This window comes from Orcinus orca, chromosome 3 (genome assembly GCF_937001465.1).
Source record: "Orcinus orca chromosome 3, mOrcOrc1.1, whole genome shotgun sequence".
Classification (NCBI taxonomy): domain Eukaryota; kingdom Metazoa; phylum Chordata; class Mammalia; order Artiodactyla; family Delphinidae; genus Orcinus; species Orcinus orca.
In genome coordinates this window covers 128,398,264-128,413,267 of record NC_064561.1, presented here as the reverse complement: position 1 = coordinate 128,413,267, position 15,004 = coordinate 128,398,264, and the positions used below count along the sequence as shown (strand labels likewise).

The following is a 15,004-nucleotide window of genomic DNA, read 5'->3' as shown; positions in this document are numbered from 1 at the left end:
TTTGAAAATTATTAAGAACTGTGTTTACCTGAAACCACTAGGCAATGATCAGTGAACATTCTGAAATGGAATTTACATTCTGAAATGGAATTTACAATCATGTTAATAAAAGAGGATTTTTTCTTAAATCAATGTCACAGAAATGACAACTGTGTTAGAGTATGGTTGACACATTCAATGAGAATAGTCAGTTGAATGTAGCATTGGGAAGATCTCTAGTAAAGCTCTTTAATGAAGCTACAATGCTAAAAGAATCAGGGACCTAATTTACTTATTTTGTATATTTGTATTTAATGTGTGGGCTTATTATTTAGAAAGGTTTTCTTTCAATTTTATGAATGTCTTAATATTGCCATCTGAAGAAAGATGTGGTTATTACTTGCAAGATAAGTTGATTTGATATATGAATTTAAATTGTATTTGGCTGGTCAAGGACCATAATTGTCTAGTATGTTTTACTTATAATTTACTTAACGTATTTAATTTATATAACAACTTTTGTTGTTCCCCCGTATCTTGACTTTTCCCAAGTTTCCATTTCTAAGAACCTAAGTACAACTCCTTACCCAGCCTCTGTCACTGATAAATAATGAAGTAAATGACCATTGTACTTAATAGCTTCCAACACATGCAGTCATTACCAAGTAGTACAAATTATGATGTGACTTTAAACAACATGTTCTTATGTTTTGGTTTTCATCAAAGACATTTTTCTAGTGGTTAGAATATTTCCATGTTAATCAGTACAGTCTGCATTCGCTTCCACTTTCTTCTATTTTCTGTCATTTCTGGTACAGCTAGGACACTGCTGCTCATTAGAGTAAGAAACTCATGAAAGTTGCCAGGAGCAGATTTATTGAGTTAATACAAAGAGTCTCAACTGGCTGTATATTAGAACCACCTGGGAGTTGTTTAAACATACCCATGCCCGGGTGCCTAGGCTCCACTCCTACATTGAATCAGTGGGGGTCATAGGGAACAGGCATCATATTTTTTTAAAGCCCCTAATGAGTATAATGCCCAGTCAGGGCTGAGAACCACTGGTTTACATAGCTTAAGGTACATGGAGAGTGAGACCAATTGTGATATTAAAGAGTTAAAACAGTTAAATCTGTCTTAGAAATAAACAGACAATTGGTGTTTTGATGATGAAAATTATGTGACCAAAAGTTAAATATATGGGAAGTATTACTCCTATCAGCTTTTTATTCTGATGTACAATAAGAAGTTTGAATTCTGAAAAGCGAAGTGCCGTTATCACACCTGAACTAAAGAATGGATACCCTTAAATAAGAGAGCTTTTGAGTTCTTGGTGATGCATGGAATAGAAAGAAAAAGGTAAGCCTACCCATGAACTCTACCCAAGAGTTCTGTTAAGGATTAGTCACATGTTCATGGAAGTGGCAGAATGAGAATAATATGGCAGCATGAATCAGTGCACAGGCTCTGGAGTTGGGTGCATCTGAGCTTGAGTCCTGCCTTTGTTCTTTACCATTTCTGTGACCTTGGACACATTACTCAACTTTTCTTAAGCCTGTTACTCTTCTATGAAATGGAGGTAATAGTAGTCCCTACTCATGGAATTAAATGAGATCATGCATTTAAATCACTTAGTATAATAACTGGCACATAGAAGTGCTCCATAAATGCTAGCAGGGTTGCTTTTTTTACTAGACACAGTCCAGACTTTGGAATTACACAGATGTTGTTTTCAATGCTCAATCTGCCACGTACTGGCTGGGCAAGCTACTTAACCTCTTTCAACCTCAGTTAATATAAAGTAGAGTTTAATATCTACCTCATAGTGCTGCTGTGAATATTTAATGAACTGAATTATATAGGAAGTACCTGATTGTAGATTGGAGTGAGTTTTGAGATCTAGTTTTCCTTCTTGTAACCTGCTCAGTTTGATACTAGTCTTTTTAAAAAAATGTTTGTTTGTAAACTTTAGCACTTGAGTCTCATGACTAGTCGTCTTCAGAGGTCTTCCTGAAAGGGCACTCTAAGAATACATTTATTTAAATTTTCCATAGTACTTATTTTTCATTTTCTTTTTTTTTTCTGTAAATCTTTCAGCTCTTAGACGACAATAAATTGTGATGCCAGAGGATTATAATTTTAACCTCTTAGCATAATTCTTCCAAGTGGTGAATGAGATCCATCACCCTAATCAATCAGTCAAGAACAATTTAAAACCTACTATGTGTCTAGCACCATGTAACATCAGAGGATCCATATGCTGTGGTCCCTGCCCTTTAATCTAGTTGAGCTCATTTCCTCAAGTAGCTTGGGCTCAATGGTTGCTTTTGCTTTTTCCTCCCTTTTTTTGTTTGATCCTTAATCTCTGATTACTTTATAGAATCTCTTGAAGAACCTTCTAGTTCTACTGATATCTATTATTTAGCAAGCCTGTCGACATTTTCATTCTTTGACATTAAAAAAAAACCTCATTTTTAAAAAGTTACTAATAATCATCTGCCTTTAGACTTTCCCTTCTTTCCCTTCATACCTGAATTTTGGTTCAATTTCTTATAAAAGTTTTATTAAATAACTTTTAAAAAAATAGCATGCTCTTTTTAGCCCTCTAGACATCTCTGATTTTTTTTTTCATTATTGTTCATCATAACATCTTTTTGTAAAAAACCAGTGTAAGAGACATTTTATTTTGGAAGATCTGATTCACATTCAGCAAATGATTCAGCAGATGACTTAAGCTGTATTTTGATTTATCTGCTTGTCAAATTAAGATAATAACTTGCCACCTACTTACAAGAAGGGGATGTTGTGAAGATCAGATTTAGAATGTTTTGAACTCAATACTTGAAATATCTCATTTTTATTATATTTTCACACTGTATACATACTGCTTTTTTAGATCTATTATAATTTTTATAATAGTGAAATACGATTTTTACTTTTCTACCTCACTACAAAGGTATCAAATACATCTTATTTCTTTAGTATACAAATGGTTTTCTTTATGATTAGTTTCCCAGTTTACAGAAATTGATGTTTCTGTTTAAAAGGCAGTTTATCAGGGGCTTAGAGACTGGACCCTGGAACCAGGTTAGTTGGGTTTGAGTCATGGGTTTGAGTCAAACTTCCTAACATAGTCTGTGAGGTCTTCCTAGCCCTGCCTTCCTCTCACTTTCACTTTTTAGTAAGTCCTATTAGATCTCAGGTAAAAAGTCACTTCCTCAAGAAAGTCCTTTCCTGACTTCTTAACTGGGTTAGCATAATGTCCCCACAGCCCCTGGTACTATCCCCTACCACAGTCATTCTCCACTGAGGCAGCGCCACTCTCTGAGGGGGGAGGGGAATGTCCTAGTAATTGGGAGGTGCTCTTGCCACTTAGTAGGTGGAGCTGAGGGGTACTAGATGTTCATCATTAAGAATTGTCTGGAGCCCTGAATGACTTTTGAATGTCCCATTAGGGAGTTACATAGGTGAAAAAAATCTGTTCATAGCTGTCAGAGCCTAGAGTCTAACTTAGTTTCACATATGCACATGGAATTTTTTGCAGGATTTTAATTAAATGTTGAGTTTTCCAGGAATAAAACTACTGTATTATTGAAGGAAGATTGTACCTTGTTTTGCTTGGAACTCTACCAAGAATTGTTCACCATTTTGGGAAATCATGTCACTGATGGCAACATTTATCACATTCATGGTGATTAACCATATAGGTGGAAACATTTGACTGCTCAGTAAATATTTGTTCTGTCTGCCTTATTTTTACTTCAACCAGTCTGGGTTCTTTATCTCTCATAAACTCTAGTAAATTCAAATTTTTAATGTAAATTCAAGTTCTTAACAGTTTAGGACTAGAGTAAGTTTTAGTCTTCTGAAGGCCAAGATGTTATCTTACAGTAACTTACCTCTTGCAAGCTTTTTATTCTGGTGCCAGCTTCTGTACAGATAGTTCAAATAACTGTCTTGGCTTATTGAAATGCCTTTTGTGGGGGAGCGGGGACTTACCACTGAATGTCATGGGCCAATCAGCATGATTTGTGTACTCTAAAAGAGAAAAATTTGAAGTGCTGTTTCCCTTTTCTGAAACATTTCTGAGTCTTCAATGTACGAAAAGAATAGTAACTATTTTAAGAAAATTTAATATTAATCTTGATATTCTAATTAATATAGATGTAGTTTACTGTTTAAGTAAACTATTTCTACCTCATAATTCTGGTGTGCTTGGTTAGCTTGAAGTACTTCAGACATTATGTAAATAACCCTGCGATATCTCTGGCTACCCTAGGATAAGATTCTTCCTAATTTTAATGGCTATTACAATGCGGTAAGTTCTGGAGATAGAGGTGGCAATGGTTGTACAACAATGAAAATGTACTTAATGCCACTGAACTGTACACTTTAAATGGTTAAAATGCTAAACTTTATATTATGTATATTTTACCACAATTAAAAAATGTGGTATAGAAGTTCAAAGTGGCCTGAGATCTCTTATCAAGCAATTAACAATCAAATATTTTTGAGAGCCTTTTGTTCCAGATAACTTGAGTAAGGTGTGAGGGAACAGTTTATCTCAGTTCTTCCTATCTCATCATCACAGGCTGATCACATTAAATGTTCTTAATACTAAGCTATTCAAAAAGAAAAAGACTTCTGTTTATTTGATGCAGGGATAAAGAAGGAAGCATGGTAATGATATGGGGCAGCCATCCTCAGGATAGGTATGATGAAGGTATCTTTTGGACTTGGCTGCTCTTGGCCCCTGGCATTAGTTTCTTTTTCAGAAAGGCAGCTAAGGAGTTAAGTAGGTATCCAGTTGTCACCTCAGCAGGTGGGATATGCATGGTAGCAGCTCAACTCATAACTAAGGCTCAGACTTTAAGGTTCCTCACCCCCTCTTCACCCACTCCCTCCCCCGTCCAGGAACAGGAGAAATTTAAAATGTTCACCCATTAGATTAACCAAAATTAAAAGAACGTGCTGGTGGATATATGGGAAACATATTATTGGTGAGTGTGGATTGCAACTGTTTTTGGAAAGTAACCTGGTAATAACTATTAGAAATTTTTAAATACACATACTTTTGGCCTAATAATCGCACTGGGTTGCCATTACTGGGTAGGGGGACATTAGTACAAGAATGTTTTTTGCCTTGTTGTTTGTAGTCACAAAAAAGTAGAAGAAACCTGGAAGCCAATCAGGAAATAGTTGAACAAGTTATGTTCTATCCATTCTAAAGACCAATGTGCAACTATTAAAAAGTGAAAAGTTAAATCTATATGTAGTGGCCTGGAATGATGGCCATGCGATATTATGTGTTTTAAAGTTTTTAGTTAATAGAGTGTAGTATGTGGCATGATCCTAAAAAACAAACCAGAGCTATGTGTATGTTTGAGAATAGAGAAAGGTGTAGAAGGATTCATATCAAACTGTTAAAACTGATTCTGTCAGGGAGGTAAGCTTAGTGATGAAATTGAATTAACTATTTTGTACAACCATGTTGTTTGATTTGTTGTAATATTGTTTTTGTAAAGTTTTTTTGAAGTTTCTGAAGTAAAAAAGTCAAGAGGGAAAGGGGAGAGGTCTATAGTGATAGAAATTATAATAGGGATTATGGCATGGGTTGATGACCGAGAATGGGTACAAGAGAAACCTTGGTACTGGTAATGATCTTTATCTTGATGTGGATGTTGGTTACACAGGTATTCACTTTATAAAAATCCATCTACTTGTATGCTTATGATTTCTACAGATTATTGTATATATTATATCAATTGAAAGTTTATTAAAATTATGGCATGTCAATACAATGGAATAATTCTTTTAAAAATACTTTTAATATTTAATATATGGAATTGGCCAAGAAACAAGACAATCCCATTATTATAAAACATATAAACACACAGAATGGAGACTGGAATAAAAACACTATAATATTATTAATAGATATTATGTCCAGATATCATTTTTGTTTTGGGGGGTTTTGTTTGGGTGTTGGATCATTTAGGAAGTTGGTAGAATTCAGTGAGCAAAGCCAGATTACAGGATATTAAGCAGAAAATAAAGGTGAAGAAGGAGAGAGGAAAAGGTTTTTTAAAAACAGAAAAACACTGCTAACTAGAGAGGTACTGTAAGGTCAGGTAATTTTTTTTAACCCCTGCTAGGAAGGGGCTAAATTCAGCTGTCAAACCATCAAGTAGTAGTAGATCCATATGAAAACATCCTCTCCTTCAGAAAATTCAGTTTGATTTTTACAGTAATTCATGCCTGATACTTAAGTTTTGTTTCTGTTTAAGCATTTAGTTTTAAAGAAACTCATTGATATGATAGTTTCCATTGATTGTAGCAGATGCAACTCATGGTAGTTTAAGAACCCTATATTGTCCTCCCAATCTTAACTAATTAACTTGTAATTTCCTCTGATCTTTTTGCTCTATAGTTGCCACATGGGGGCAAATAATGCTTCCTCCGGTCGGAGTGATAATAAAATGAGAAAATGTATGTGAAAACACGTTAATAGAATTCAACACTATCCAGTTGTAAAATTGCGTTATTTTTCTTGTATTTCTTCAGCCCAAAGTCATTAGTTGTGAAATGCAGTTATTTCAGGTGGAGTTTATTTCACCTGAAATAAACTAATAAAGAGTTTATAATAAAGAACTCTTAATAAAGAGTTCAAAAGTTGAAGTTTATGAAAGGATGCATTTTTTCGGTCAAATTATGCAAATGTAAATGCAACATGTAGTGTTTATCGAAGTGTGGGTTGTGATTGCAATGCATCTTTAATGTTTTAGACTAAATATTAGTATTTAGTGCTTTATATATCAAACTGAAATGTAAACATTTTTATTTCTTCTCAAGTATTGTTCAGCTGTCGGGGGAATTATCAGGCTTTTTTCCTTATTACAGTCATTCTTAATTACTAACCATGTTAACTTAAAATGACTGAAACCCAAAATCAGATCTCTTCAGGTGCTTCGCAGGGATTTTGATAAGGACTTGATTTTTGATTAGCCCTTAAATCAGTAATAATCTGGATGGAACTAGAGTTGGGTTGGAGAAAACTGCGTGGCACTAGGACCCAGGGGGCTCCCGTGAGCGGATCTAGGGGCCAGATTGCAAATTCGCGGTGACTCAGTCTGGTCGGCTCCTTGCGCTCGGCGGCCGCGGCGGCAGCAGCAGCAGACATTGGCGGCCGAGCTGCTAGGATCAGTTTCCCCGGGTTTCACCGTCCGAGACTTCTTTCGGGGCGCCCCAGGCAGGTCCGAGGCGTCCGGGGAGCGCAGGGGTCGTTCTGCGGGGAGGAGGGGGGTGCTTGGCGCGGGAAACCCTCGGGCCTATGCACGGGGAGTAACATTTGCTCCGTCTCTTCCTGTGTCTGGCTTTATTTGCAGCAAACCAAGATGGAGTATGAGTGGAAACCTGACGAGCAAGGGCTTCAGCAAATCCTGCAGCTGCTGAAGGAGTCCCAGTCCCCCGACACCACCATCCAGAGAACCGTGCAACAAGTATCCTTTCCGAGGCCTCGCCGCCGCCCGCGCAGCTTGCCCTGCGCGGGGCCCGCTCTCGGCGGCCGGGTGGCTCCCGCCGCCCCTCCCCCTCCTCCCGCTCCCCGGATCCCTCCGCCCTCCGTCCGCCAGCCCGTGAGGAGAGGCCCGCCCGCCGCCGCCCCTGCCCGCCGCCTCGCGCACGCGGCCCTCGTGCCTCCGGTTCGGAGCGCCGCAGCGCCCGCCGGCTTCCGGCCTGCGGGAGGCTGGGGGCTGCTGGCCGCCGCCCGCGATCGTGACATGTGAGTTGGCCGCCCGTCCCGCCCGCTGCTGACCGGCTGACGGGGGTAGAGAGCGGAGCAGCCGGGTGCCGGCGCTGAACCCCGACCGACGCCCCGGCCCACACAATGCGCGGAGGGGGCGGCGGGCAGAGCGCTGTATGCGCGGCGGAGATCGGCAGCCTGAGTGGGGTGGAGCTGGCGCGGGGTTTGAACCGCCTGGGTGTTGGGCCTGGGGTTTCTGCCAGGCCCTTGCCCGGAAGGGCTGGAAACCAAGAAGTGAGGGGTCTCGGGCCTCACCCCGGGTCTGTTCGTGCCAACACCTGTTGCGAGCTCCCTGCCTCCCAAGTGAGATTTTCTTTTTAAATCTTTGGCTCAAGACGGTCTGCTCAATTACCAAGTCTTTACCGAGTTTGCTGGTCCTTTTACTACGGATTTAGAGGCAGAAAGGCTTAAGAGAAGAAGCAAAACCTCTACTGTGTGCTTTCTGTAGTGCCCTAAACTGTGGTCAAATGGAGAGCTCTTGCTGCATCCAATAAGGGAAACAAATTCACCCGATCAGAAATAACCGTTTTATCTCTTATTTTAAGACGAAGTTAATTGTTTAGGAAACTTAAGTCTGCTGTTTGCAAAAAAAAAAAAACAACTCTTAATTTTTATTGTTAATAAACGGAAGATTGCTTAGTATGGAATTTGGTAAGTAAGCTCTTTTGGCGTAGTTTGGACGTATTTAAATTTAAAACACTATAAACGTTAAGTTAAATACAGTTACTTGAGAAGTTCTGGTAAATAAGTTTCTCAAAGAAGTACTGCATTGCTGTAACTTAAAACTTTTCAGTAGGTAAGTATCTAGCCTTTTGGTTAATTAATACTGCTTATTTTAAAATGGAGGTATTAATGATTTAGGTCTACTTGGTTTGTTTTGTTTTTTTTTTAAGCCATTTCGCTTGTATACTGCTAGTACTGAGGGAAGAATAGTCGTTTTGGGGTGTATTGGAGCTTGTATTTGAAACATTGTTGTGGCTCAGTCTTAATTTGTGTTGTCATAGCTGTAGAAATGATAAAAGTTGATATTTGATGAATTGTAGGTGCTATGTGACAGTTAATTTCTTAAGTTAGCCAATCCCAAAACTGCATTGTAATTTCTTGTACAGCACTGTATGTCATAATTTTTTGTTTTAGTACATATTTATTAAGTACCTTTTATATGCTCAGTACTATGCGTGCGCTAGGAATCAAATTTACGGTTTATTCTGTGTGCCTGGAGCATAGTATGCCCTCTGCATAAGGAACAAATTAAATTTCAGTAGATAAAGGTTAATAGTATTTTAAAAATACTCACTGCTTTATATTTTCAGAGTGCCTAATAACGACCTTGTTCTTTTATGTCTCCTTTGGAAGGAATGTAATTATTGTTTTTGTATAGGCTTGAGCACTTTCAGAAAGACCGTTATACTATTATGGATAGATAGCTCAAGTCCTAAGAAAGTGAACCTTATCAGGAAATATTTATAAAAGATTATTAGCTTATCAGCATGCTGTTAATCTTGGCTGTTCACAAAAGAAATAAATCACTAGGGTTTTTTGGTCAAAGAAAGTACACCTTGGAATTTTTCTAGAGAAATGTATTTTGTTAGTTTATGTTCTGAGCACTGAACACTGAGAGTATTCTAGTGTATAATAAGCAGCTAATATGGTGTTCCTAGAGTGTGGATTTAATTTAAAGATTTAGGTCTATTGAGAAAATTCTGTCTAATAAAACACAATTAGAGGTGTTATTAAAAAGCATGTTAGGGATTAGAGGGCATGAAGAAAGACATAGTAGAGCATTATGTCATTGTTGCCTGCCAACAGAATGAAATACCTGCACATTGGTGTCACTGGAAACGTTAGGTCTTGTTGGGGGGTGGGGGGGGCAGAACTGTAGAACTGTTGCAGTGTGGTAATTTTATAACACTGACTGTTATATTATAAGGTTTGATGTGTAGACTTGCACATAAATAGCATTTTATCTTAACTTTTTGAATTCTAAAGAACAAATGAGTCTAATAAAAGCACTTTAAGTTAAAAGGCGATTTTATAAAGTTAATTTCCCTAAGTAATCTTTAAGAGACTTGTTTTTCTTTCTTTGAGATGCTTTTCATTTTTGTCATTATTTTATAAATACCTTTCTGATTAGGGTTTTTCTTTAAGTTCAAATAAATCAAAGAAATTGTTTTGAAAATGTTTTTCATATGATATGCGCCTTGCTGAAGGTGGAGCTTGGCTTATGTTGTCTTGAATATAATTGATGTAAAATATTAATATTTCAGCCATAAAGCGCACAAGAGGTTTAACATGACCATTGGTGTGTTCTTGAATAGCATATTGATGGTTTTAATAAGATAACTTTTATTCTTACTGGAAAAAATGCAAGGCTAAAAATCACAAAAGAGATTCTTGATTTTCGGTTAAAACTGCCTAATTCCTTCCTTAGATTACACTGAGAAGTTTCCTTAACTACTGTTTGTTCTAGAAACTGGAACAACTCAATCAATATCCAGACTTTAACAACTACCTGATTTTTGTTCTTACAAAATTAAAATCTGAAGGTAAGTAGGGTTTGTGTGGTAACTACTTAAAAGTTTCTTACACTTCAGATTTTGTCTTTGAGATGTGTTAAAATATACAAAGGGTTACATATTTCAAAGGATTTCACTTTGTAGTAACCCACTTGCTTTAAACATGTGGAATGAAAGAGTTACTATCACTCTAAGCATTTGGATGCTTAATGAGCATTCAGTTGTTAATTGAGTGTTTTTGTAATAAATTCACTCATTCTTTGCAAATGAAAAGAATGTTGTAAAGTCTACTTTGGTGTTTTGGTGTTTTGCTTCAGTCCTTTTACATGAATGTCATAGAGATTGATTTCTTTTAATACACAGATTGAATGCAGGATTTGCTAAATAACTGACTGTATGTGTGATCATATTTGTATGATTAAAAGTTCATATAACCAAAATGAAAAGTCATGTGTAATCCCATCACTCAGAGACAATTGTTAATCTCTTAATTCTATACTCCTTTATATGGCTATGTACTGTTTTAAATTTTAACCAGAAAAAGGATCGTTCTATTTATAGACTCCTGTAACTTTTTTAAACCTTGTAACAGTATACATGAAACTTTTTCATTAACTATTCTACAACAGTTTTAAACTACCTCTATAACAGCCTGATTTTTAAATGACATGATCATCTGATTTTTAAATGATACGATCATTTGATTGTTTCTAATACAAGTAGTGTGTCCATCTCGACTTTATTCATTTTACGAGTATTTATTGAGCACCTCTTCTCTGCCAGGCAGTTTGCTCGCTCAGGGGCAATAAAAGTGAACAAAATAAATGAGAATCTGCCCTCGTGGCGCTTACATTGTAGTGACAGGTGTTCTTCGTAGAGTTATTTGAGTATTCCCTTCCTGGAACATTGTCAGACACCCAGAAGCACTCAAGTATTTTTTGAGCAACTGACTGGCCTCTAAATGAAAGCACTATGCCCTTTCAGAAGCCATAGTGCAATTAGTAAAAACTACTACACTTGGAGCTGAGAAATAAGTCTTAGACTCTGACACTCACTTCACCTCTCTTGCTTTTTTCAGCTACAAAATGCCTGTGTTAGCCTATCAGACCGTCCATAAGGTTTCAACTCCAAGCACTAGCGAGTGGGTTAACGGCCTTAAAATCTCACTAATCTTGTGTTTATTCAGATTTTAATAATTCATGCACAGTATAATTTATTTTGAATTATTTTCAAATTTTCTAGTTAATTTTAGGGATTTTAATTTGTGATTGAGGCATGTAAGAGAAACTTTAAATTTTTAAATTTTAAGAAACTAGAAAGTCCTTCAACATATCTTTACATTCAGCAATTAATATTCCTAGTTTGATAAATATACGTTAATGTGATGTGTTATTTCTTAATATAGAAATTTGATTTTTCCCACATCGTAGTTGTAATCAGATAATTCTATAAGGACTTAAAGATTTAGTAAATGAATTTTTCTAAACTATGTTGTTTAACTTGAAAATTTTAAGTTTGTTTTCACCAAGTCATCTATTCTGTCATGTCTTCATCCTGAATTCCAAATATTAAGATTGGTATAATATTATACTCTTTCTTAAAACTTTCTTGGGCTATGAGGGTACATCAAGTATTTTTAAAAGCAGACAAACTTACAATTCAAATAGCAGGAGAGGTTGGGTGTGTAACTGCCTCCCAAAAGACCTATTAATTACAAAACCACAAAATGTTGGAAAGGATTTTATGTAATACTTAGTATTTCTTCCTGTGTTTATTCATTTATTTGGGACACAAGTTTGCTATATCTAGTTTTCTATTTAAAAAAATTAGCATTGTGGCCATCCATATTAGAGAAGGAACATAAGTAAATTCTTGAAATGAAAATGCTTATTTATTTAGGGACCTTTTTGCCATTCCTCATGTGAATTTGTTTACACTAAATCATGGAGTAAAATTTTAGATGTGGAGAGACCTCAGAGATTAGCTCATCTACTTCCCTCACTTTACAGATGAGAATTGAGACCTAGTAAAGTAGTCTTTTTAAAAAGAGGACGTGGTTAATTTTGGGCTCTTCTAAATGAATTTGGGACTGGGGATATTTTTAATTAAAGTAAGTATTTTGATATAAAATGTTATGTTTTTAATTTTAAATCATTTCACTTCGTGATTTTTTTTTTTTTTTTTTTTTCCCCTGCGGTACGCGGGCCTCTCACTGTTGTGGCCTCTCCCGTTGCGGAGCACAGGCTCCAGACGCGCAGGCTCAGCGGCCATGGCTCACGGGCCCAGCCGCTCTGCGGCATGTGGGATCCTCCCAGACTGGGGCACGAACCTGTGTCCCCTGCATCGGCAGGAGGGCTCTCAGCCACTGCGCCACCAGGGAAGCCCACACCTCGTGATTTTTTTAAAACTTCATCTCGTAATCTTAATTGTAAAAATGATATAGTGTATTTCTTATAAACAAATACACATGCCATTTAAAATTACATGACTGAATTATTAATGGCTGGCTTAAGAAAAGCTTATTGCTCGAGGAAGTTAAATTTATAAAGTTAAATAAATCTATTCATTTATTTTATGGAAGTTTTAAACTTTCAAGAGAATTTAGAAGTGTTTTTGTTTCATTATAAGTTACTGATTGAATGATGGTAATTGAAACCAGGAAGAAATTTTTAGAGGGTGGCATAAAGAGCTCGTAGGCTCTATTGCTGTGATGGCTTGAAGGGGGTTTATATGCAAGGAAACACTATCTTTTTGCCTCTTCCTGTCCGGTACCCCTGAACATTTCAATGCCAATCAGACTTTGAGAGCATACTACTAACTAGAACAAGCTTGGGTGGTTTTATTTTTTAATAAAGCATGTAAAACAGTAGTGCTGAAACAGCATATTGTGTTCAATACACCAGCTGTTCATGTCTTCCAGCCCTTTTGAGGAGGGTGATCCTGTACCGTGCATCGAGTGTAGGCTCTGGAGCCGACTCCTAAGGTTGATGTTTTGGCTTCCCCACTTCGTAGCCTTGTGTGACTTTGGCAAAGGCCTCAGTTTCCTTGATTGTGCAGTGGAGATAACAATTGCTGTCTCATGAGGTTGTGAGGATTAAATGCAAACTACTTGGAAAGCACTTAGCAGTGTTTAGTACCTAATAAACATTCAGAAAATGTTAACTGTTGCTAATATTGTTGGTGATGAGGCCAATTGTTAAAGCATTGGTTATATTCTAATATTAAATTGGTTCTTGGAAAATTTGTTAGTACTATCTACGGATTAAACTTCTTTTACGTAGATTGTATTTTTTAAAAACTTCTGGAAATTTAAATACTGTTTTACTCCCCACCCCCCCTTTTTTTTTTAGCTCAGAGGCAAGTGAAAGACATGATATAAATGAACGGCAGTTATTTGTATGTGAAGGTGATCCCATATGTTCTTTGTCCACTTAATTTTTTAATAGGATATCTTTAGTGACTAATACTTTCAGATCTGTAATTTGATGTTTATATCAGGTACCAATAAAGCTTGAGTACATTGGCCATATATAAACTAAATTAACTTAAATTAAATCAGTGGTTCTCAACCAGGTGCAGTTTTGTGTGTGTGTGTGTGTGTGTGTGTGTGTGTGTCCGCTGCCCAATGAGACATTTGACATTATCTGGAAACATTTTTGGTTGTCACAACTTGGAGAGGTAATACTGGCACCTATGGCCAGTGATACTGCTAAACATCTTACAGTGCACAGGACAGCACTCCTCAACAAAGAATTACCTGGCCCAAAATGTCAATAGTGCCAAGGTTGAGAAACCCTGAACTATAAATCATGGAGCTAATCCTTGGATAATCATTTATGGCATTTTTTTTCCTGGTTATAGCAAATTAATGAAATGTTACAATCAGTTTCTGAATACATTTTTAAAGTTACCGTTCTTGGTATATTTTGAAATGAAAACTACTTTAAAACTCAGTGCTGTTGTTACTTTGTTACAGATGAACCCACAAGATCTTTGAGTGGTCTAATTTTGAAGAATAACGTGAAAGCACACTTTCAGAACTTCCCAAATGGTGTAACAGACTTTATTAAGAGTGAATGTTTAAACAATATCGGTGACTCCTCTCCTTTGATTAGAGCTACTGTAGGTAAGTAATCTGTCACAATTTTGCTTATCTTGTTTTTAACTGGGTTGGTTTCTGATACGACAGACCATTTCCGTAGGAATTTTATCATCCATTTCATGTTGAATTGTGATAGGGAAAATTTTTCATTGCTGCTTTTGAAATAATGTTACTAAAAGCTCTCGTAATCCAATGAGACCAGGTTCACTAGTAGTTGCTTAATCAAAGTTGGTTACAGTGGGGCATTAACAAGTGATATTCATCTAGGACTACTGTTTTTTCTGTGGGTTCCTTAATTATGTCTTCCTTGTGTCATACATGGGGTATAATTTCCAGTTTCACTTTCTTTTACATGTGAAGAAAAACTTCTTTGTAAAACATCTTCCGTGCAGGACCTTAGATTTTCACTATATCCCCCCTTGTTTTTAATTCATATTTGCCTTGTCTGTACCTAATTACAGTAATTTTTGAGTCTTTTCAGTGTTCAACTTGTTTTTAGTGAAAGAACAACTTTCTACCATTTTATGAAAGACTGTTAAAATGCTTAGTTTATAGTAACTGGAATAAGTAGGTTTGGGAGCCAATACAACTGACTGTGGGTAAGCA

At 36.7% G+C, this 15,004-nt stretch overlaps 1 protein-coding gene across 6 annotated transcripts in view; it reads left to right on the top strand.

Annotated features, from left to right (window-relative positions):
* TNPO1 (transportin 1) overlaps window positions 1–15,004 on the top strand; it is an 89,663-nt gene that overhangs the window by 25,547 nt on the left and 49,112 nt on the right. For 2 of the 6 annotated variants that reach the window (XM_004270797.4, XM_033429990.2), the window contains 3 exons: window positions 7,365–7,478; window positions 10,251–10,326; window positions 14,273–14,422. In XM_004270797.4, the coding sequence (XP_004270845.1) occupies window positions 7,365–7,478; window positions 10,251–10,326; window positions 14,273–14,422 (340 nt within the window). Of the gene's footprint in view, window positions 1–7,090; window positions 7,233–7,364; window positions 7,479–7,659; window positions 8,084–10,250; window positions 10,327–14,272; window positions 14,423–15,004 lie in introns of those variants that run through there. The other 4 variants (XM_004270798.3, XM_012533375.3, XM_033429989.2 and 1 more) reach the window with 4 other exon arrangements.